This window comes from Anopheles arabiensis, chromosome 3 (assembly GCF_016920715.1).
Source record: "Anopheles arabiensis isolate DONGOLA chromosome 3, AaraD3, whole genome shotgun sequence".
Taxonomy (NCBI): Eukaryota; Metazoa; Arthropoda; class Insecta; order Diptera; family Culicidae; genus Anopheles; species Anopheles arabiensis.
Genome location: NC_053518.1, coordinates 31,796,869 through 31,820,417, shown reverse-complemented (window position 1 = coordinate 31,820,417; position 23,549 = coordinate 31,796,869). Strand labels below are relative to the sequence as shown.

The 23,549-nt window shown below is 46.9% G+C and overlaps 5 protein-coding genes across 7 annotated transcripts; 4 read left to right on the top strand and 1 right to left on the bottom strand.

The window, feature by feature from the left end:
• The first annotated feature begins 1,885 nt into the window (after positions 1–1,885).
• Positions 1,886–3,402, top strand: LOC120904302. Its single transcript, XM_040314193.1, has 4 exons — positions 1,886–2,296; positions 2,403–2,634; positions 2,719–2,852; positions 2,927–3,402. Exons 1-4 carry the CDS (start codon positions 2,212–2,214, stop codon positions 3,220–3,222), a joined length of 747 nt encoding a protein of 248 aa, XP_040170127.1. The 5' UTR covers positions 1,886–2,211; the 3' UTR covers positions 3,223–3,402.
• A 3,913-nt stretch (positions 3,403–7,315) lies between these two features.
• Positions 7,316–11,614, top strand: LOC120902842 (clavesin-1-like). 3 transcript variants are annotated; one of them, XM_040311880.1, is made up of 3 exons: positions 7,316–7,936; positions 8,972–9,433; positions 9,898–10,368. In XM_040311880.1, the coding sequence occupies exons 1-3, from the start codon at positions 7,712–7,714 to the stop codon at positions 10,084–10,086; spliced, it is 876 nt and encodes a 291-aa protein (XP_040167814.1). In that variant the 5' UTR covers positions 7,316–7,711; the 3' UTR covers positions 10,087–10,368. The 3 variants fall into 3 exon arrangements, with proteins under 3 accessions (XP_040167814.1, XP_040167813.1, XP_040167815.1); XM_040311879.1 differs by lacking the exon at positions 9,898–10,368 and adding an exon at positions 10,736–11,614 and having other exon boundaries at positions 7,317–7,936; XM_040311881.1 differs by lacking the exons at positions 7,316–7,936; positions 9,898–10,368 and adding exons at positions 8,053–8,869; positions 10,736–11,614.
• Positions 11,615–13,057: 1,443 nt separating this feature from the next.
• LOC120902841 (clavesin-1-like) lies at positions 13,058–15,966 on the top strand. The gene is made up of 3 exons (XM_040311878.1): positions 13,058–14,333; positions 14,726–15,187; positions 15,275–15,966. Exons 1-3 carry the CDS (start codon positions 14,100–14,102, stop codon positions 15,458–15,460), a joined length of 882 nt encoding a protein of 293 aa, XP_040167812.1. The 5' UTR covers positions 13,058–14,099; the 3' UTR covers positions 15,461–15,966.
• A 1,857-nt stretch (positions 15,967–17,823) lies between these two features.
• On the top strand, positions 17,824–19,449 carry LOC120903196 (retinaldehyde-binding protein 1-like). Its single transcript, XM_040312473.1, has 3 exons — positions 17,824–18,117; positions 18,182–18,643; positions 18,719–19,449. The coding sequence occupies exons 1-3, from the start codon at positions 17,899–17,901 to the stop codon at positions 18,893–18,895; spliced, it is 858 nt and encodes a 285-aa protein (XP_040168407.1). The 5' UTR covers positions 17,824–17,898; the 3' UTR covers positions 18,896–19,449.
• Positions 19,450–20,625: 1,176 nt separating this feature from the next.
• LOC120903197 (retinaldehyde-binding protein 1-like) lies at positions 20,626–21,807 on the bottom strand. Its single transcript, XM_040312474.1, has 3 exons — positions 21,513–21,807; positions 20,968–21,429; positions 20,626–20,882 (listed from the first exon to the last, which is right to left on the bottom strand). The coding sequence occupies exons 1-3, from the start codon at positions 21,729–21,731 to the stop codon at positions 20,706–20,708; spliced, it is 858 nt and encodes a 285-aa protein (XP_040168408.1). The 5' UTR covers positions 21,732–21,807; the 3' UTR covers positions 20,626–20,705.
• Between the last annotated feature and the right edge of the window lie 1,742 nt (positions 21,808–23,549).

Below are 23,549 nucleotides of genomic sequence, written 5' to 3'. Positions count from 1 at the left end.
CGATTACGTAACGCAAACATTGCAAATGAACCAAAAAAATCTCAATCAATCAAGTTCAAAAAGATTCTGATAATCGGTTGCTCAGCACGGTTTGCTATGTCCTTGCATCATCATCAGAAGCGTTGCTCATCCAGCCATTTTCTTGGTCATCCATAATTGTGTCCATCATTTTAAAAATTTTTGTTTGGCTCAAGATGTTGTATCATCATCATGATGCATCATATCACATCATCAACATATGTTACGCTTCTTCTTCTTCTGTCTGGCTCAACAACCGATGTCGGTCAAGGCCTGCCTGTACCCACTTGTGGGCTTGGCTTTCAGTGACTTATTGATCCCCCCCATAGTCAGTCCTACGTATGGCGGCATGGTCCATTTGGGGCTTGAGCCCATGACGGGCATGTTGTTAAGTCGTACGAGTTGACGACTGTACTACGTGATCGACTGAAATGTTACGCATGTTTTACAAATTACGAACAAAATCGTTATTGCTTCCAAAAGTTGCTGCTGCAGTTTTGATCTATGTATCCATACAATTACAACCACTGATCAATTCTGACGAAAAAAAGGCTGACTGCATTAGTTCCCTCTTGTTTCAAACGAATAGGGTTTATATGGAGTTGCATCGGTATTACGTCTGTTAACAACGTCAGAGTTGATTCTTATACCATTTGTTTCGAATCGAGTGTCGTCACTAGCGACGAATAGCATGCTACCATCCTGAAATGCCTGCCTGTGTATAATCGAGTGGCACGCACACTGTGGTCGTCGCGCTAATGGAATGCAACGTTACTGCGACGATCCTGTGTTAAGTTTTTCCGTCCACCCGTCTGTGATAACCAAATTCGACGGACTAAAGGATGGTCTATTCGGCTGTGTAGTGCATACAAAGTAGCGAGATCATTTAGGCCGACATCACCGCGAAGGTTGTTAAATCACGAAGAAGAATGATCGTTTATTACTCATTTGTTACTCGAAATGTCGACACCCATCTCTCCCACTCTATCGGCGTTACCTAATTGATGGATAACGCCTAAGCCTTCTCGCATACAAGTGCTTGCGCGTATCACGCGATCACTTGCACCCAATCATCCCTTGTGCGCATCGTCCGTCTCGTTCGCACGCTGCCTTAACCACACACAAAGACACACACACACACCGCCCATGACCTGGGCCAACGATGCGGGGCGATGAATCGCACGCGCCTACCGCACCGAAAGACCCCACCCTCAGTTACCCCAATCCCTTCTCAATCCGCCGTTCGTCCAAAAGGCAAGCGGGAACTTCATTGAGCCAAATTCTCTCAATGAATTTTGATTGTGCCGCATTTAGCTTTTCGGGATGGTTGAGCGTTTTATGTGCCGAACTGAACGACCCTTCCCCATTGAAAAAAAAAGAATTGAAGTCGATCTCGATTTGCCCTCGATTGGCGTCGGGGCCGGTGGTTTTTTGGTTAACAGAGTTCGATCGGTTTGCCCTTAACGATGTGCGGAGTGTGAAACTGTGCAAGCGATCGGAAGGTTGCATCCCGCTGCAAGCCTGCAAATTGGGGACAGTAACAACCGAAACCCGGTGACAAAGTGATGCTGTTGCAGTGCTAGTCCCTCCTTCGCGCTGGCGCCATTTGTCGCCACCACACAGACACACACGCACACACTCAACAACAGTGAGTTAATTAAATCAGCGCGAATTTCAATTGATCGAATGTTTCGTTTGTTTTCGCTGTTCGTTGTTGTTGTGTTTTTATTTTCTCTCTCTCTCTCTCTCTCTCTCTCTCTCTCTCTCTCTCTGTGTAGCTTATTGCCGGCGCTGTTGCTTTCCAGAGCGCCCTCGGAGTCCCGCTGTGTTGTCATAGTTGTGGTGGGCGCGCCAGATCACACGCTGGGGGAAGCGCACACGATCACGCTGACATAGAACGATCTGTGGAAACGGCTTTTTTTCTGAAGCCGGGCGTTAAGAGTTGGAACCGTTTTGGGTCGCCTAAATGTGTGTGTGTGTTTGTTTAACTGCTCCAGTTGAGCATGCGGGGGAAGAAGGGAAGGTTAATTTTTCGCAACAAATTTTAGCATCGCAACGGTATGCGTCGCGCCACTTGTGCTCGATCGTTCGTGGCGTGCGGTAGTGCACGGTCAGTCCTGCTGGGGAAGACTCGCTCGCTCGTTCGCTCGCTGATCTCGCCGTGTTCGTCCAATTCTTCTACACTCGTCCATCATGGTGTCTGCCGGGGAGTATCTACGGACGCTGGCAGTGTTGGCCGCCATCAGCTCGCTGCGATTAGTCGGCGGTGCGCCGATGCGTAAGTATTTTTGGTTGTTGTGTAGCTCCGCCCTGATCAAACCAGGTGAAAGTGATGCAGGGATTCATTTTGGGTTTTTTTTTATCTCTCAAAAAACAAAAAACAGGTGACATCAGTGATGGCGGAGGATGTAGGCGGAGTGCAGTGACAGAACTACCCGCGTGCATCGGTACTTCGATTCAGCACTTTGTCAACTTTCTGTCCAGTGGGAAGCTGTCGCCGCGCCACACAATCACCCCGTTCGATCCGCTGCTACTGCCCAACATGACCATTGGCCAGGCTGTCTACGTGAACCGATACCTCGTAGGGTTGAAGAATGCTTTCATCCAGAATGTGAGGTGTGTGTTTCTGTGTTCGTTTGAAAACTTTGTTCAACTGATGTACTAATTCTGGGGTGTGTGAATTCTTCCTTTGTCCCGCAGAGTGGACATGGAAAAGCTAGAGTTTAACGTGACCGCCCTGATGCCCGCACTCGAGATGCTGGGCATGTTCTCGATGGAAACGGTCAACGATCGGCATTCGGTGACGGACCACTCCATCCTCACCTTCTCCATTCGTAAGTATTTTTTCACCTCTTCGGCTCATTCTCTCAAAATCTAATTCCTAAAACAACACTTTCCTTTTCGACAGGCAACACAGCGGTAACGTTTGTCGGGAAAGGCACCCTGTACACCGCAACCAGTGGGACTAGTGGCACGGTGGGCAAGTACCTACGGCTACACCTTACCATCCCACAGATGGTGATCGGTGGCAGCAGTCTGGCGGACAGCGATCGCCACCTAACGGACGCCAGCCGGACGGTTGCAGCGGCCAAACTGAAGCGCCTGATCGAGAAGGACCTTCGGCTGCAGCTGGCCAAGCGAATACAGTGCGTCGCGAATGAGGCGCTCGCGGTGACACCCTTCATCAAACTCTTCCCCGTTTGACCGCGTGCGTGGGGTAGGAGGAGAACATGTCCGTGAAGGGGTTGGTGGGTGGGGGTGGCGGACACATCAAGACTTTGCCTGTGGTTTTGCCTGTTTTATTGTATGTTTAAGTTGCAGCAGGGGATGGGGAGGGTTGTGTTGTGGATGAAATAAAATGTTTTAATTGTGTGTGTATGTGTACGCTTGCTGTTCTGGCTGGTCTGTGTGTGGTTGTGGCGTTCCGAATTATTACCCTTTTTTACTCACTCAAACACACACACACACGCACAAGTTGTCAGTTGAAAGAGCGATGATATCGATCGAGAGAAATGACAAAACGCCGAGCAAACGACGCATTTATTAGAACCAACTGGCGATGAACGAAGGAAGACAAACCAAAAAACAACAGCGAGATACATCAATTATGGACCTTGTCGCCGCCGTTGATCGAGAACGATACCACAAAGACCACTGCAACGCCGACACAAAGGAGCGCTGGGATGCCGTAGGCCAACACAGAGAAAGAGAGAAAGAGAGAGAGAGAAATAGCAAGCGTGTGTGTATGAGCCGACGCGCGAAAGTTTTGATTGAATTCAATCAAAATGGCATTGATGCAGTTCAAAGCCTTTCCAATCGAAGCGCCACATCGAGTTCGCGTTTTTGGGGGAAAGGGGAGGATGGGGCAGTGCCATGCAAGGAGGTACCCACTGTCCGATGCTGCATTTGACTGCACGAACTAAAAAAGTGCAACAAAAGTGCAAAACTTTTCAAAAGAGCCAAGGGAATTCGGGACAGTTTATTTGCAGCCTGGGGACTGCAACACAGGCAGGAGTAGGTGCTCTAGAAGTCATGGGGATTGGGAGGAGGACATTAAGGGAGACAACGGCGAGACTATTTCCCACCTCGGACTGGTGAGACGCCGAGGAAGGGAAGGTTCATTTTTGGCAGTTCAATGAAACCGTCCTGGTGTCGGTCTATCGTCGTCTCGACGGCAATTTATGATATGGGCCGGTCGGTGACCTGTGGTGTGCACTTGAACACCGAAAAGTCTAACTCGTGAAACCGGAGTCGGTGAGGTGGTGTTGCTGCTAGCATGTGTGTCTAACACGCGTCTCCAAAATCACTACCAACACACCGGCACACCGGCAAACTCTGAGTAGATGTGGAGACCATTATCGCATTAAGAATGGCATAGAAGTGGCGATGGGAAGAGGATCGTAATAGTCCTAAAGAGGCTAGACGAGCTAGTCGGGTTGTCTCCTAGATTCGTTGCTCTCTCTCTCTCTCTCTCGACTTCTCATTCTAGATGTGCTGAGCACTTCGAGAGAGGGAAAGAAAGACTGTGAAGAGATGTTGGTAGTGCAAAAAACGATCGCCCATACTCTTCTTGCCACCATTCAATGTTTCTGTAATTAACGATTTTTTGGGGGGACTACGCGATTATCTCGGCGAAAACAATTAGCGTAGCGCACACACTGATTACTTCCGAATGCGTCACTGTTCGGGAGCAGATTAAGGGAAGAGGCATCATGCTTCGAATTTGTAGATTGTGCAAGGTTACGTTCTTGAATGAAACCAAGGAAACATGGGTTCAATTACTCATTTTTTCTTGTGGTTCTTCCTAATGATCATCTTCATCTTGACTAGTAATCACTTTTCCGAACTTATTTTAAACTACTTATTGTTGGCGAAGAAGTGTGTTATCAAATAAACTGGTTCGTCGTTTTACATTTGAAAGAACTTGTTTGTTGCTTCACGCCACTTGAATGATGTTGGTATTGGTTTGATTCATTGACTCGATCACATCGTTTGTTTCGTAAACATCGTCATGTACACACACTATACTGTAACAAAAAGTTCTATTTACTGAGAAATGTTGTTTGATTCGTGAAAAAAGAAGATAAATGTGACAAAAGTTGCATCGATTACGTTACAAAAATAGATCATTATTCGATTTAATTAAGTTTTTAACAAACAAAACCGATATACAGTCGTCTTGCCACTACATTTTGGCTCAAGCTCGCCTGTTTTTGTCTCTAATCTATAAAATTTAACGTAATGTCTATAGCTGTATGTTCCAAAATCATTGAATTTAAGTTAAATAGCTAATAATTTCATAGATGGAATTTAAACTATAACAATTGTTATGCCTGGCTTGAATATTTTAATGTAGTTACCATAGTTGGCATGTAGTGTAAAACAAATAGTGTGTCTTGAGAATATGTTAAATTTAATTTTTTTTTTTTGCACAAATCAATCAATCAAATTACACGGTGTTTGTAGTGTTTTTGTGATGTAAAATTACAACTGTCATAACTCTGCTCAAATATCTTGTAAATTTATCATGATTTTGAGAAAACAAAATAATTATTGACTTACAGTCAAAAAAAAGGTACATTAGAGTCAAAATTTGTTGCCTTAGGAGCCAAAAACTTGTAATAACGAGGGCAACGACTGTAACATGCAACCTCACCAAATATTCAAATATTGAACAAAGTAAAACGGGTAATAATCAATTATTCTGTGACTTTCGTTGTGTTCTTCCTTTCCTTATCGAAATAAGGCTATCAGAGCATCCATAGGCAAAGGTGATTTTTATCAGCAGGTAGATCGTAGATCGAGACAGGGTGATCGATAGAGGAGTATATTATTCGTTATCAATATGGCATTTTCTCTTATTCTGCACCAATCCGTGCATTAGTGGTATAGTTGATTTATTAGTAATGATTCCATTTTTGATGCCGTATTAAGAATAATGGCGAAAAAATGGTGCTTTCAGTTCAATTACTCTTTAATTCATTTTTTATTTCTAGAAGATAATTGTTTTATATATTCCTTCGCGGACTCTGTTCAATTGTGTATTATTATTTTTATTATTTTTATTTTACTCAAAAATTAAACAATAACTACCCATCCGATTCCAACGATTGCATACTTTACAGGGCGCTCGATGTTCCTTGCCCATCAGCCGGGAAGGTCACATCGGCGGTCCTATTAATAGCGCCTTATTTTCTACTCTATTTACTATTGTTGATCATCCTCATCGCGACACACACGCACACATGGGCACAAAACCACACTAGTGGCGCAAAAGTGTCACTTATTATCACCTCATTTCAAATCGTCGCAGAAAACAAATTCCTTCGGAGCGCCAATCGTGTGAAGTGGCCCACACCAACACACTCCTCGGCTTTCCCCCCGTCTTTTCCATCCCCTATCGATCGCAAACACACTTGAATCAGGGACCCCCCTTAGTCCCAGACCTTTTGAACCCAATCCTCACAATGGAACTGCAATGGAATGGACGGGCTGTGCATTCTGGGGCAGGCTTCCCGCCACCAAGCCAGGGAAGCGAATGACGCATGCGCAGAGCACACGGCGCACGCTTTATCGTTACGCATCACCGACGGACCGCGAGCGCACGCTTGTTTTGATCCGATTCCGCAGCAAACAATCAGTGCAGCATCGCTTTGCACCGCTTTTTGGGGAACGAGCAGGGGGAGAAAAAGGATCTGGTAGGTTGTGTTGAACGAAACTTTTAAAATGGAAATTAACGATGCTTTTTAAAATAATAAAAAATCAGCTCATAATTGAGTAATTATTATTGGCAGTTGTGTTTAAAGAATGGAACTGATCACAAACACACATACACACAGCCTCTCTCGTCGTCACACGCTACACGTCAATAAGCAAACGTGTCATAACAAATCAGTGGCGTGCCGTGCACGTCACGCGCAGTGTGTGATAATCCAGCTCAACCCATCGCGGTGGCCCCGAAACGGACAGCTGCAGGGCACTCACACGATCCTTGCCCGACTGCAACTGCAACCAATCCCGTGTGCAAGCAAAAAAGAGAGTAAAAAACACTGTACGCGGTTCCGAAAGAAAGTGATAACGGCACACACGGCAGCAGACACAGTGCCGCGCACGGGAAACAAAGGATTCACCGGACGTGTGTGCCTCTCTCGCACCCCTTTCAACACGGGGATCGACAGGGCGGGTAAGGGCGTGAAAATGTAAATAAACCACAATAAAGCACACGCTCGCTGTCGATTACGGCAGTGAAGAGGCTCCCCGTGATTGTTGTGATAAAAGCAGGCCGACGGACAAGCTAGATCACTCGTTTTTTGCTGCTGCTTCTTTAAACCCCTTTTTGCAAAAAAAGGGAAGCGGAAAACAAGGGCGAAGGAAGGAAGGGGTAGCGGCGGTAGTCGGTCATTAGTCAGAGGAAGTCCTCAGCGCCTTTATGTAATAGGGTAGGGCCTGGTGCGGCCGTCCACCGATCATCCAGTAGCTGATCGATCGTTCTAGCGGTTGGATGTGTGTAGCAGGCGTTTAAGCGCTACTTAAGCCGCCGTAAGCGCGTTAGACGACGAACTGGCCTGTTGCAAACTTCAATTACCTGAACACCGAGTGGGCTTTTTTGTGTGTGCTTGTGTGTGCTGTGACTCTGCGTGTGTGTGCTTTAGTGTGCCGTGTGAAAATTCTCCTTCGCATCCCCCCCATAAAAATGTCCCTCAAACCGTTCGACATTGAGGTGGATGCGCCCGGCGACGAGCTGATGGAGATTGCGCGCCGCGAGCTGCGCGAAACGCCCGAAATGCGCGCGCAGGCGGTGGAAGAGTTGCGGGCGCTGTTGCGCGAAGCGAAGGATATGCACTTCAGTGAGGAGGAAGCGTTTCTGCTTATTTTTCTTCGGCCGTGTCACTTTTACGCCGAAAGTGCGCTGAAAATGGTGAGTTGCTTGGAATGACAAAGAAGGCAGACAGTGTACATCTGTTGCAAGAGCGTGCGCGCGCGTGTAGTAGACGATGAGTCAAAGGGGTTTCTTTCTTTTCCGGTCCCGGTCCCGGGTGTGACTTATCGATATTGAAGCCCCGGGGGAAGGGCGACAAACGTCTCCAGTGTCAACACTGGGCCATTGTACTTGCGACAGCGGCGCAAGGCGTGCAAAGTGCCGAGAAGCATTGTTTCCATTTTATTATAACGATTTTGTTTTTGTTCGTTTGCTAATGATGTTCTTGAGGAAGAGACGGTGAAGAGACGCTTTTTTCCAATGAAGAAGTCGCTTTGCATTCGATTTTGCGTCATCCATTCTGTGGCGTGTTCTGAGAGCAAGAAGGAAGCGTAATTAGACGCACATCATGTACGGTTACCGGTCGTTTGATGGTGATCTTCTTTTGGGATCTTTTTGATCCTCTTTGTCGCCTTGTGACGTCTATCAATCGGCGTTTTCGAACAACGTGTACCATATTTTATTAATGTCCCAATCGAACGAGTCCAACACACCTTCCCTTATCACAAGCAGCTGCAGGCTGAATAAGATGAATTGATTAGATTAACCAGCGCAACCACCTCTTACACACACATCTTGTGCTCTCGAGTGCTTCGACTGTTCAAAGCATTCCAATTTCTCACGAGTTGAATAGACTTTGGAACGCAACAGCACTCGAATAGGCACTCTATATCTACAATCTGACCGCTCTCGAAACGGTGCAATCAGTTCCTTGTCCTCCCCCCCCCCTTTTTCCACCCCACTTCCGAAGATAAGAGACAGGCCGTGCAAGACGTGCAAATAGTGACCGTACGTGCCTTCTGCTGCATGAAATGGCAGCGCTCAGAAACACCCGACCGACTTGCACTTTGGAGCAGTGACGTCAACCAATGTGTGCGTTTGTTCTCCCTTTGCTGCAAATCAAATCAATCCATCCCACGCTCAGGTGGTCTTTATCAACTTGCTTGTTTTTTTTTCTCTTCTGTGTATCCTCAGATGCGCCGTATTGCCGAGTTCAAGAAGACGAACCATCCGCTCCTGCACGCCCTCAAGCCGGAGGAAGAAAAGCTCGCCTTTGTCGAGCATAACGTCGTGAACGTGCTGACCAACCGCGACCAGAAGGGGCGCCGCGTGCTGCTGGTCAACTGTGGTGCCGCCTGGGACCCGAAAGCGGTCAGCTCGGAGCAGCTGTTCCGGGTGTTCTTTCTCATTCATCTCGTCGCCCAGCTCGAACCGGCCACCCAGATCAACGGGGTCGTAGTGGTGCTCGACTTTGACGGACTTTCGCTCAAGCAGGTGAAAGCGCTGTCGCCCTCGTTCTCCAAGCGGCTCATCACGTTCATCCAGGACGCGATGCCGCTGCGCCTGAAGGAGGTGCACATACTGAAGCAGCCGTACATCTTCAACATGGTGTGGGCACTCTTCAAACCGTTCATCCGCGAGAAGCTAAAGAGTCGCGTAAGTATGCACGGTATGCCGGAATTTTGGGTGCTCAGGAGTTCCAATTCCCATGACCTCTTCAGTTGTAGTTATCAACAGCGAGAATTAAGCGGCCTCAAAACAAAAAAACGCCCAAAAAACATAATATTCAGACTTTAGCCAGACGGAGAGCTTCTGCGCAATCGCAAACCCGTGTTGGAGCAACGATGATCCTTCATCGGTACTCCGCTATCAATATCAACATTAACAGGTTATAGTTTTTGTTTTGCTTCCATTATTTATTTTTTTTTTTTTGGAGTAATCGCTCTCGGGGTCTCTGTTGGTAAACAAACCCGCTCCTGCTGTTCTTGTCTCGGCTACCGAACAGTACTATTCGTATTGCGTATTTGGATCGAAAATTCGCCCCATCATGCTGACCATGCGATCTGTGTTTCGTAATCGTTGTTGTTGTTGTTCCATTTCCGAATTTGGAAATTTGACAGATCTTCTTCCACGGCATGGACATGCGGAAGCTGCACAAGCACATCGATCCGAGCGATCTGCCGGCGAACTATGGCGGCGATCGGCCACCGATCAACTACGGCGGCAGGGAGTGGTATCCTTGCGTGTACAACTACATCGACCACATCAACCAGTGGAACACGTTCGGGTTTTTACCGAACGTGCAGTGAGCAATGACAGTGGAGTAGGAGAAGTGATGGGAGAATCTAAGCTTCTAGCTAGAATTAGGAGTACATAAGCCTGAACCATCTTAACTGATACCCTCCGAATATGCACAGTCGAATATTAGTAACGTTAGTAACTTACGGTTAGGATAGCGCGCAAATGCTGCGTCGAATTCCATGTAGAAGCCTTACATCAAGTCACGAGAGCCTTCCACCGAAAGGCTCTTTTTTAGATTTTAAATGACGCTCAAGACTTAGGAATAACTACTTAACAAGGGAGAGAGAAAAGAAAAAAAAGATCGTTTGCATCTCTCCGAAGATCTCCAGCCAGAGGTGAGTGTACTTGTACTTGTTTCCTGCCTGTGCCATCTTTTGGTGTCCCTGTGTGTTGTTCTTCATCCTGCCATCTACCCTCGAATCGCTGTTGCATGCTAATCCGCCCAACAACCTGTGCATGTGTTACCTCACCACAACGAATGCTGCCTGTTACTAAACTGTTAATGATTTCGCATCATCCTCAACACACAATGTAGTAGCGCCTTATCAAAACCCCTCATCAAAGCAAAAGTGGCTAACGCGGCCATTGCCATTCCACTGTTTGATTACTGATCACTTTCTTTCCCGTTTCTTTTTTTTGCTAACCCGCATTTCACAGATCTTCTTCCATGGCAACGATTTGAGCAAATTCCATCAGTACATCAGCGTCGACCGGCTGCCCGCTGACTACGGTGGCAATCTGCCCGCGATCGACTACACCGGGAAGGATTGGTATCCGTGCGTGGCATCACACATCGACCATATCAACAAGTACCAGCGGTGTGGATTTGTGGAGCCTTCGAAGGAGTAGCGCCCCTAGTTAGTTGGCATGCTAATGCTGCGAAGCTGGATCGGGACTTCTAGTTTTACGGGTGATTGCACGTCCAAATAAGGGTGTGGGCAAGAGGGGAGGGGGGGGGTATGCCTTGTGTTTGACCAACTTTGTCACTCGCTTCTATACACAGCGAGCGTAATCGTGGTCTCAGATGTGTGTAGCACAAACAACTCAATAAATTAAACACCCAATTCTAAACATCGCTCACGCAACTTCTTCCTTTGGTTTGGCGAAAGGTCACTGGTGTGTGTGTACGGGCGTAGCGATAAGGTTTGTAATCGCGCTTGATGTTGATTAGTGAACAGCTTTAGTGGAATAGAAATTGAACGAAAAAAAAACACCTTCGTTCTTCTTTGATTGAGTAGTTGATTGTGAGTAGTTTTGCTCCCAGGAAAAATAGCAAAAACTTAAGGATAATAAATCAAGCCCCTCTTGCACAGTGGTTCCCCTCCAAAGCAATGAGTGGACTCACATTTGTCGATTTTCAAGTATCATTTGTATTCATTCGATGATCTTTCGGTGTGTTCTGGCTATGTTGGACATCCAGATGGCGCCACTGTACCAATACTTACAAACGACATGTGTAGTGAAATGTGTGTTTAACATTATTTAACGCTCGAATTACTGTATGAATGAGCATAATAAATGTGTGTTTAATGAGAATACTGGTAGAAATCATTTTAATCACTTTATTTTTTTATTCCATTATTTAGGATCAACTCATTTTTACAAAGTCACAAATGAACGTGGAAAAAATGTTTTTATTTAAATGTTTAAAACATCATATGGGGCTACAAGGAACAGCTTAAATTTTCAGGAAATCATAACAAGATAATCATAACAAGAACAACTTGCTAGAACGTATGCATTGAAAATATGGATTTTGTTCAGCTGGCTGCAGAAAAAAACTGCGATTGATAATTTCTTCAAATGAACATCCTTTTAAGTGTATTTATTTAAGCAAAAATAAATCTACGACCATGTGAGCTGCCTTTTGTCAGCTATCCGGATGTTTTGGCCGTGGAGGACGAAGACATGCGTTCAGTCATCTATTGAAGATTCAACTCAATTTTCAACAGTTAATCTTCAGTTTTCACGACAAAATTGTTGGTGTAGAGCATTTGCATCCAAGAAAACTTGGATGGCACGCAGCTGGGAGACGTTGGACCGGTTCACGTACTAGGGTGTCGTGTCGAAATTCAGACGAAATTCGCTTGAAATGGTCGAATTAAGTTTTGGCGTCATTGATTGCCGCTGCAAAGCCTGTGGACCCGATTTTTGCTTCCTGATATGTGCCAGGTACTATTTCACTGTTTGGCGGGTTGCATCGATCTCCCTCGGCCAAGCGAACGCAGCAATGTAGCCACTTTTCCCTCGGTCTCCATTTTCAGCATCGTTTGGAGCTTCTCGTCGCTCAAGGTCGTCGGTTATTTGAAACCGGGCGTTTATTTTGATCCTTTAAATGTTGGCTAATAGTGCCAAGATGTTATAGATGCCGAAACAGGCTAATACATCGTCCAAAAATTGACCCACGAAGTCCGTTTTAGACGCTACGGGATGCAGTTTTTTGATCGCACACGCTTCTAAACAAAGAACTGGAATTACATTCAATAAAACTAAACTAAGGCATCGTTTTTCGACAGTGTGCATCAATATTTGCCTAGCATCAATATTTGGCTTAGAGACAAAACTAGGTGCGTTAGAGTAAAAAATAATAATGTGAAGTGTAAAAAATTGATGCTCAAGAGGCAATAATTGTGATACGCTGCAAAAAATGGATGCCTTACATACAAAAAATGATGAGTTAGAGTCGAAAATTGGCGTCAATGACTGTTTGGTAAAAATACCCCTTTCCGTGTAGCTATAGGAGCGACCATATATGTTTGTTGTGGTGTAATTAATATCGAAGGATCAATGATTTCTTTTTCAATTAGAATTTCACAGGATTTTCTAGTTCAAAACCTTGTTTTTGTTTGGCACAACAACCTTAGTAGGTCAAGGCATGCCTGTTCCACTAATAAGCTTGGCTATCAACGACTTATTGATTACCCATAGCAGGATAGTCAGTCCTACGTATGAAAGGGTACGGTCTATGAGTCATTCTAGTTGACTACTGTACTATGGGACCAAGTTCATACTTCATATATCTTAACGTAATTAATGAAAATAAGTGAACTTTCCGACTTACACTAAGTACCAATGATTCTTGCAGTAAAATTACTAACTTTTTAACATCGGAATTAAAAAAAGAAAAGCTTAATGTCCGTCCTGATGCTACCGTGCGCCTTCCTATGCCCGTGCCCCCACGCAGGCAATCAGAAATCAGGAAGTATTACCACCTCAAAATCACAGTTTGTGAACTAGCGTGTTTGGCCTTCAATTCGATCAGCGCTTAGTGCCTAAGTCACTTGCGCGCAGCTGATAAGGGTCGTCACCGTCGTCCAGAACCCAACGCTGTCGATCGGTGGGATGGGGTGTTTTTAGTTACACCAGCACCCATCACCACCACCACCACCACCATCCCCCTTTGTCCACTGTATCAGCTGTTTGGTGACACGTCTTGTCGAGCTCTCGCGCTCTCTATTTTCAAAGCAACACCCACCCCAGCTCTATCTTTTCAAGTACGATGCAAAGCGGAATGTCTTGCGAGGCAGGTGGATGGGGGTTGGCAAAGGTGATTAAGTGCTTGCGGTGGTGCGGTATTTCTTCGCTCCCTTTCTGCCAGTTCGATTGTGCCACCGGTGGGTCGATACGAGATTGGTGACGCAGAGCTTGAAATTTCAGTTTTTCAGCCCCAAAAAAACAAACTGCCCGCAGCCAAAAATGTTGAGAAAGAGTGATAGAGCGAGAAAGAGATTACAAGTGGACGGTGCGAAAAAAGGGGACCAAAACCAGGGCGGGAGGAGGCTAGAGTGGTGGGTATGCGAATGTGCGCGCTGCGCGCGCGCGATTTTGCCGTAATCGATGGGTGAGTGCCATTGCGCGAAAGCATTCGTGCGTTGGACGCGTAACGAAGCGGTTTAGCTTTTTTGGAGCCTTTTTCTTCTCTGTGTGTGTGTGTGTGGGTGCGCGCGTTTTACCCCGAGGTGTAGTGTAAAGTTTTCAGTTGGGAGTGATTTTACAGACCCTCCGGTACAAAAAAATAAAGATGAAGACGACCGCACAGCCACCGTTTGACATTGTAACGGAGCCGCCATCGCAGGAGCTGCTCGAGGTGTCGCGCCACGAGCTGCGCGAAACGCCCGAGGTGCGCGAGCAGGCGATCCTGAAGTTGCGCGAGCTGCTGCACAACGCCACCGATCTGCACTACGCGGACGACGACGACTTCCTGCTGGTGTTTCTGCGCCCGTGCCACTTCTACCCGGACAGTGCGCTCAAAATGGTAAGTGCGCGCCGGCCCCTTGCGTCAGCACCTTGCTTTCAGTGTGTAATGTGAGTCCCAGGTTCTGGGTTTGCAAACGGCGCGCTTATTGCGCACAGAAATCACTTTTTCGACTTTTGACTTGAATTGATTGAATTGAATTGTGTCTCAAAACGGTACACACCGTCATCGTCACCGTCGGAAAAAAGAAACCGGCAACTGTGATAAGCTTTCCGAGCGAGTGTTTTGACCAAAAACTTGGGAAGACCTTATCAAGCCACTGATTAAAACCGAAAGGATGGCGCGATGGGATGCAACGTTATCGGGGACCATGCAGCTATCTACAAATCCATTATAATGGGTGTATTGTTTACGTTCATTTCTACCCCACAAACACACATACACATTTATAGATGCGCAGAATAGCAGACTTCAAGAAGAACAACTACCCGCTCATGCACAACCTGGCGCCGGAGGACGAGAAGCTCTCCTTTATCGATCACAAGATCGTGAACGTGCTGACGAACCGCGACCGCAAGGGTCGGCGGATACTGATCGTGAGCTGCGGCGCCGTCTGGGACCCGAAAGCGGTGACGGCCGAGAAGCTGTTCCGGATGTTTTACCTGGTGCATCTGGTCGCCCAGCTCGAGCCGGCCACCCAGATCAACGGGGTGGTGATCGTGATGGACTTTGAGGGTTTGTCGCTCAAGCAGGTTCGTGGCCTGTCGCCCTCGTTCTCGAAGCTGCTGCTCACGTTCCTGCAGGAGGCGGTGCCGCTGCGCATGAAGGAGTTCCACATCCTCAAGCAGCCGTATATCTTCAACATGGTGTGGACGCTGTTTAAGCCGTTCATTGGCGATAAGCTGAAGAAGCGGGTAAGTGACTTCAACGGGTGGCAAAGTGACTTCAAGTTTTTTTAAATCAATTTTCTCTCTCTCTCTCTCTTGCTTTCTCCCATTCAGCTCTACTTCCACGGCAGCGACATGAAGAAGCTGCACAAGCACATCGATCCGGCCGATCTGCCCAAAAACTATGGCGGCACGCGGCCCGCCCTCGACTACAGCTCCCGCGACTGGTATCCCTGCATCGAGAAGTACACCGAGCACATCCAGCGATGGAACGGCTACGGTTACGCGGCCGGACCTTGAGAGCGGCATGCCGGGGGGGTGTGTGCGAATCCAAGTCAGCAAAAACACAAACAAACAATTTCGCACCAATTTCCAAAGAAAAACGGGCCAAAAACTACTTACCGCGAGTGAGACTTACATTCACAAACAATTTAAACGTTAAGCACAGGTTGCAGGGTACGGTGGGTGACAAAGGGGGAGGTGCGAAGTCCGATTGTCGCCGATCAACGCAAAGGGTGATAAGCAATCGCGCGGACAATGACGTCGAAAGCAATCGAGCAGCCGGCGTGTGGTACGGTGTGTGGCGATAAGGTTCGAAGGACCATGCCGGCCCACCACGAAAACACGCATGGGATCAAAACAGGGACACTATTAGTGATTAGGAAGGGTGGAACACGGAGCATTTTGCGTGCCTGTGTGTGCCTGTGTGTAAGGATTAGTGAGATTAATCCCCGTTCAATGTGGGTGCGTGCAGTTCGGGTATTTATAGCTATATAAATTGAATAAACTGACGATCGATCAAAGGAGGCGTGAGTTTTTGGATTTTTTTTGTTTCGTTATCGGAGGATTAAAGGTCCACACCGGGATCAATGTCGAGTCGGCTGACCGGAATGCGGGGTAATTGTGGGTTACGATGGGGTTTTCCTGGTTAATTGATTGCCTGCGAACGATATGACGGGTTTGATTCAGGCATTCGCTGATAACGCTAGCGGGGGTTTTAAAAGACAAGCCAACATGATATCCATGTTGAGGAATGAGTGTCAAATTTCTACGAGTATCTGAATATTTGGAGGAACAAATCATTAAAAATATCTTTGCATAGGTCTACAGTCTATTTTAAAAGCACATTTTTAATGTTCCAATTGCATTTAAGTTCATAAATCCTACATAATTACATCTAAATCCATAAATTTAAATTAAAAACCTACACCAGCTGTTTTTGCAACTGCTGTGTTGCTGCGCTTGACGCTTCTAACCGAAACGCCTAAATGTATGCAATCTGTATCTCATTTTGTTATACGCGTGACAGGGTTTGCAGGGTTCTTAGCGCAATAATTGATTTTTCAAGCAACAATGAATTAGATGGAACGTGAAATTAGAAACGGTTTATTTTCATACATTTGTAGCTTCATTCCAGAGAAATATAAGTGAAGACGAAAGAGACGTTTTTCGTATCATGGTCTAGCCTTTACTTAAATTTGTTAGTCAGTTCTAACAGATAGTTTTTAGTTCAATCAACAATGAACATTCATTTAGAACATTCCGGAATAAAATGAAGTAAAATATGTATTATTTTCAACAAAATTTTGAACAATTTTGTAAATAAATTAATTAAGCCCTAACTTATTGTTTTCCGCAGTAAAACTTCATTAATCTAATTGTGTAACGCACGGCATTGATTTGCACTAAACGGTTGACCATGCTTGCTGATTGGCTTATCAGCGTGCCTCGTCCTTACATAACCGCAAATCAGCATTAGAAACGAACACGTTGAAGATACTTTTTCCATATCTTAGCGAAGTGAATGACGATTTGTTTACTAGCAAAGCCATTAACCTAACCGGCGAGAATCACAACAAGAAATCTAAAAGAAAAATCAACAAATAGAAACGGGCTTTAGAGTCCGTTTTAACAGTTTTCAATAGCTGAGTTTTGCATTTGCATGTGCTGTTTCTTTTTCTTGACATTATTTTTTTCGTATGACTAACTTCAACCTTTACCCTTCCAACCATTCAACAGTGCTGTTGGACAACGTTGGAATTACCGAGCAAACCCCCTTGTAGTGCTAAAGTCCACTTCCGAAGTCGTCATATCAATACAACGTTCTATTCCCCGTTTCTCGCTACTTGTCACCCCAAAATTTGTCATCCTCTCTGGGCCCGCCTAAAGTGTTCCACAGCACGGTGGAACCGATAAGACGGTTTGCTGCTAGAACGATGCGTTTCTCCCCCCCTTTGGTTTATCAATTCCAAACAGCCCCAGCGCAGGCAGGCAGACGGGCAAGTAATGCACAGCAAGCTTCCTTCAAGTGCTAACGGTCTTACGCGCTCGGTTTGTTGTTTGGATTATGTGAATCCAATCGATGGCTGCCGACCGGGTGCCCCGACCATTTATCTCCTCCACGGCACCTTGCGCAGCGAAGAAAGCCCTGCGCCGATGTGATAGTGTGTGCGCTAAAGGAATCGTTTCGGCACCGGACACCTCTAATCTAGTGAACCAAAAAGGAAGGAAAAAAATAACGCCACGAATCGAACGCCGCAAGGGCAAGGGTATCAGCAACGTAAACAACCAGGACCATGGGTAGCGGGAGAGGGCTTGGGATGACTGATAACGGACACAACTGAAGGGAACACAACTGTGTCTTCCAAAGCGTGCCGGGGTCGGGCAGCGGCCACTGGTACAGTGTGCTGGTGATCATCATTGTGGACGGATCGACGGAACTATAGTGCCTGGGAACCATGGGAAAGTTTGAGCTGGAAACGGCGCCACCGAGCGAGGAGCTGCTGGCGATTGCCAAGCAGGAGCTGCGCGAAACGCCGGAAGTACGGGCGGCCGCCGTGGAGGAGCTGCGCAAGCTGGTGGAAGCGGCCACCGACCTGTGCTACCCGACCGATGAGGAGTTCCTCATCATCTTCCTGCGCCCGACCAAGTTCTACGCCGAAAGTGCACTCAAGCTGGTAGGTTGGAGTTGAAATTTTGTACTGGTCTAGGGGCATCTTCACACCTTCGGTCACTTTGTAGATGCGCAACATTGCCGAGTTCAACAAGACGTACAAGGAAACGCTGTTCAACCTGATGCCGGCCGATGTGCAGAACGTGTTCATCGAGCACAACATTATCAACATTCTGACGAATCGCGATCAGCACGGCCGGCGCATGATGGTGGTCAACATGGGCGAAACCTGGGACCCGAAGGCGGTGTCGGAGGAGCACATCTTCCGCGTGCTGTACACGATCCACAAGCTGGCGGTGCTCGAGCCGGCCACCCAGATCAGCGGCGTCGTGGTGATCTACGACTTTAAGGGCATGGGCATGAAGCACGTCCGTTCGATGTCACCGGGCGGGGCCAAGCGGCTGCTCACGTTCATCCAGGAGGCGAGCCCGCTGCGCGTCAAGGGCATCCATTTCATCAACCAGCCGATGCTGTTCAGCATGGTGTGGTCGCTGTTCAAACCGTTCGTGCAGGAGAAGCTGAACAAGCGCGTAAGTACTATCACTGTGGACACTTTCATCCACAAAAACAGGACTCTCTAATGATGTGCCCTTCCTGCATTGTAGATGTTCTTCCACGGTGACAAGCTCTCGAAGCTGCACGAGCACGTCCACAAGGAGTGCCTACCGTCGAACTATGGTGGCACCCTACCAGCCCTAGACTACGGTGGCAAGCAGTGGTACCCGGTTGCGGAACAGCATCTCGACTTCATCAAGAAATGGAACTCGTGCGGCTTCAAGTAAGGCCGGATAGCCCCCCATACCCGACTGACCCAAAGATTGACGTTGCCGAAAGTGCATCTTTATCATGCCGAACTGCCCCCCTTCCTCCCCCCTCAGATCCGATGACCGTGACCAGCAAAAGAGAAGGCAGCAGCGAACACAACTCTAACGTCACTCTAAGCCGTTATCAATCGGTCGTTGTGCTCTCCGTGTATAAGCGTCAAATCGTTCATCTCTCTCTGCCTCTCGGTCACTGCCTTTCTCTCTAACTCCCGGTCTGGGTTTGCTTATCATTCCTTCATTCGGGGCGAGTGATTTATTTTTAGTTTCAATTTTCCGCTGCTGGAAAGGAGAGCACATGTAGGGTTGCGTAGGGTCATTGCAGTCATGGCAGGGAGGTTGGTAAGAGCACTGGTGACACTCGTAAGAGCAAGAAAAGACTCGATTATTTGCATTACCCGGCCCATGCTTCTGTTGTACCACAAACCATTTCATTTCGTGCCTGTTATCAATTGTTTTGGCGCAGAACTGTGCATTGAAAAATAAATTAAAATGTTGTTTAACGTTCTAATTCAGTTCCTGATTTGATTGAAACCTATTTTGAGATTGCTGAAGTCTGGAGTCTTAATCTGGAGTCTGCAGATTGTCTTTGCTAAATGATTATTGTGGGCTTGGGAATTGGTGATTTTGGAGAAAGAGTTCCTGATGACTTTGTATGAACTAGGGATCTTCCCAACGTCCCAAAGTTGGGACTTATCGAAACACACCTAACAGCTCAATTTGGAAATCTTTGATCTGCTGACATAGACCACACAGAAGATCAGCAAATATTAGTCCATCATAACTCACCAACCATTTACAGGCGTTCGCTCACATGGCAGCAGTACTCCCCTTACAGGGTTTCCCACGATTTATTGGTTGGTTCCCATCAATTTTTGGTGGGTTCCCATATTTTTTTGGTGCGTTCCCACGATTTTTTGGTCGTTTCCCAGAATTTGTTGGTCCAATTGTATTGATATCCAATTGGAAAATACCAATAAAATATGGGAACGAACCAAAAATCTATAGGATACGACCAAAAAATCGTGGGAACGCACCAATAAATCATGGGAACTGACCAATAAATCGTGGGAAACCCTGTATCGCCCTCCCACCGTCCAATGGGCTGTAAACCGATTGCGAACCGATAATCACTGTAAGTAAATCCCCTTTTATAAAGGGACACCCTCACAAAGCATTGCTTCTTGGAAATAATCTTATCGTAATTGATCGAGGTGGATTAAATCGCCCGCTTGCGCAAAGGTCATCCGTGATAGGGAAACCGCCAGGCCAACAATGAGACGACAGAAAGACCGTTTACTTGGCTTTATCTTAACTTTTGACCAAACAAGATGTGCTTTTATTATGGCTAGCTTTTCTTTAACTCAGTTTTTATCCTATTTGATTTAGAGATGCACCTTTTAACAGTTATTCTTTTCTTTTCTTTTCAAAACTGTTCGTTGATGCCTATAAAGAAACATATATTTTTATATATTCTTGCTCCAAAAAGGACCAAGGAATAAAATTGTTCATTCTTTTACATAGATTATACTCATATCACATTCTTTTTTCTGAAAAAAACTGACTTTTAGCGCTGTTTTTGATGCTTCCTTGTAAGATGTATTGAGAAAACTGGGTAATGATAGCAAAATCCCAGGCATGAACCACTCTATTTTTTCTATCTATCTTTCTAAAGCATTTAGAAAATTCACTTATTAAAAACCCAATTTTTCCTTACTTTTATTTGGTAAATGGCATGAAAACATTAATCAACAAATGAACAGTGGAACGTTTACTTGAACCCGCAAGTGTTCCACTTGGTGATGAAGTCATTGTACTGCTCTGCCACCGGGTACCACTCCTTGCCACCATAATCCAGGGCCGGAAGCGATCCACCATAGTTCGCCGGCAGGCACTCCTTCGAGATGTGCTCGTGCAGCTTGGCCATCTTCTCGCCGTGGAAGAACATCTACAAATTGGCAACGAGAGCAAACCCAAAAACCCATCTTTAAAATGTCGCCAAGGTTCCGGCAAACCAACAACTTTCTACTTACGCGCTTGTTCAGCTTCTCCTTCACGAACGGTTTGAACAGCGACCAGACCATGTTGAAGATCATCGGCTCGTTGACGAAGTGGACCGCCTTCATGCGCAGCGGGCAGGCCTCCTGGATGAACGTGAGCAGCCGCTTGGCCCCGCTCGTCGACATTGCCTTGACGTGGCCCATGCCCATGCCCTTGAAGTCGTAGATGACAACGGCCCCGTTGATCTGGGTCGCCGGCTCAAGGACGGCCAGCTTCTGGATGGTGTACAGGGCCCGGAAGATCTGATCCTCCGTCACCTCCTTCGTGTTCCACTTCTCGCCCATGTGCACCACCATCAGCCGGCGGCCCTTCTGGTCGCGGTTGGTGAAAATGTTAATCAGCCCATGGTCGACAAACACCGGCTTCACGTCGGCGGGCATCAGGTTGTGCAGCAGGTCTTTGTACGTCTTGTTAAACTCCGCCACATTGCGCATCTTTTTTGAGAGAACGTAAACACAATTAGTGATTTATTACACCTTCTCGGACACCTTACTTCTCGGATCAAACCCAAACTCACTAGCTTCAGTGCACTCTCGGGATAGAACTTGGTCGGACGGAGATAGATCAGCAGAAACTCCTCATCGTCCGGGAAGCTCAGATCGCTCGCACTGAGCAGCTTGCGCAGCTCCTCGATCGCAGCCGCCCGCACTTCGGGCGTTTCGCGCAGCTCCTGCTTGGCGACCTCGAGCAGCTCGGCGCTCGGCGGCGAGCGGTCAATCTCAAACGGGCCCGGCATCACTTGCAATCACTCTGTTGTACAACACTGCGGACGAGTCGGATGGGAAGCCAGCGAAAGTAGAGCCGGCCCGTCGATTGGCACGATTTAAGTACTCGAACTCTCGGGCCTGGGATTAAGCCTATCGTTTCTTATCGGGGATTGTGGATTACCGATAGGACCACTGCAGACTGCACATTGAATCCCCCCCACGGGGCCGGTGGTAGTGAATCTTATCAAACCCCTGGCGGGCGGTTTACATAACGAATGTTTTGAGCGAATTTCGCGACGACCACCGTGCTTGGATTGATACAGCTGGTAATGAGTTTACATCTTTTCGAGTTTGCCGTTGTTGTGATGGGAGGTCTGTTGCCCTCCCCCCCGGAAAATAACCTTTGTTCGGAACGAAGGTGGATAAAGACATTGGGTGCAAGTGCATTTGGATTTGGAGAAACAGACCTCGTCAAACAAGGGCTGTTTGGAGGTGCAACCTCATACTTTTCCTATTCGTAGATAGAAAGAACAACATTTTGATATTGATTCTACGTTGTACTGTTCTATTCTCAGCCAGTCCTCCATACAGGTTTCATTGAGTGTCTCAATCGTTGGCTTCACACACCAGCCTCAGAAGCAACTGACGATCAAACGTGATCGTCAGCACGATTCCTACAAATCATATCCATCCGAGAGCTAACCTCAGCACCGTGGCGAGATAATTATCTTTTCATTACAGCTTACCGCAGCGCACATTGGATACTAGGAGACTCGAGGGCGGGGGGTTTGATGAGTTTGATTCTCCACTGCTACAATATATTGTTGCGTCCGGTTCCGAAGCAGGTGGCAGTCAACACGCTGTGGTTGATGAACCTTCAGTGACTCGTTGACACACTCTTGTTGCGTTTTGAAGCATACGTATTAATTTTGCCTACACTATTGAGCAAACTCAACAAAACTGAGCCTTAATGTATGCAATCGGCGCAACAAAACCACTTTACCTCCACTCCTTGTCTGCGGGCTTGTCTGCTATTGATTAATGCCCCATTCTAACAACATCGTCGTCACCGTGGTAGCTTCGATCTTCACACCACTACACTCGAAGATCGCTTCGTTTGCAGTTCGAGTTTGCGAGCCGGGCGGCTCGATCAAGCCAGATGTTGTGTGCTGTTACGTCATCAGCCTCAATTTCAGTGCTTACCGTTTGAAGTATTTGGCAACATGGAAGAAGCTACCCACACCCAATGGATTGGTCTTCTTCGCCGGGCGCCAAGCGAAGAAGCAAAGCGAAACATGCGAAAAAGAGAAGAGAGACGGAGAAAGAGGGATGAAAAAAAAAACAAGATGTAGAAGAAGGCTCAAAGTACTGCACGAATCACTTGCGCAAACAGACGGCTGCCGACGGCTGTGCTTACTTTGGGTTGGAAATTTAATCTCTTCCCTTGCTGTAACATTGCAATCTCGACTCCCCCCCTGGGATTTCGAGAACCTTCTCCGGGAGAAAATAAATAGCGAAGAAACATAACATGATCCCACTTTTACAATCACTGATTTGGCGTACAACCAGGTCCGCAAAAGCTGCTCACCTGCATCCCACCTACCAATCAGCTCAATGCCATGTCGGCGACCGTACCGGCAATCGAAGGTCAGGAGGTGTGGGATTATCTGCACCTCCCAAAAACCCGTGGAACCAGTGGTCCAGTGGAAAAACACAAATACAGCCAAAAATGCGTCACACAAAAAGCGCAGCTCCATTTCCAACCCCCGGGGAGCATTGCGTTCGGTGTACATTTCCCTCTTCAAATCGCAGGTTCGTCGCTTACGCATCCCGGGCACACGGGGAGT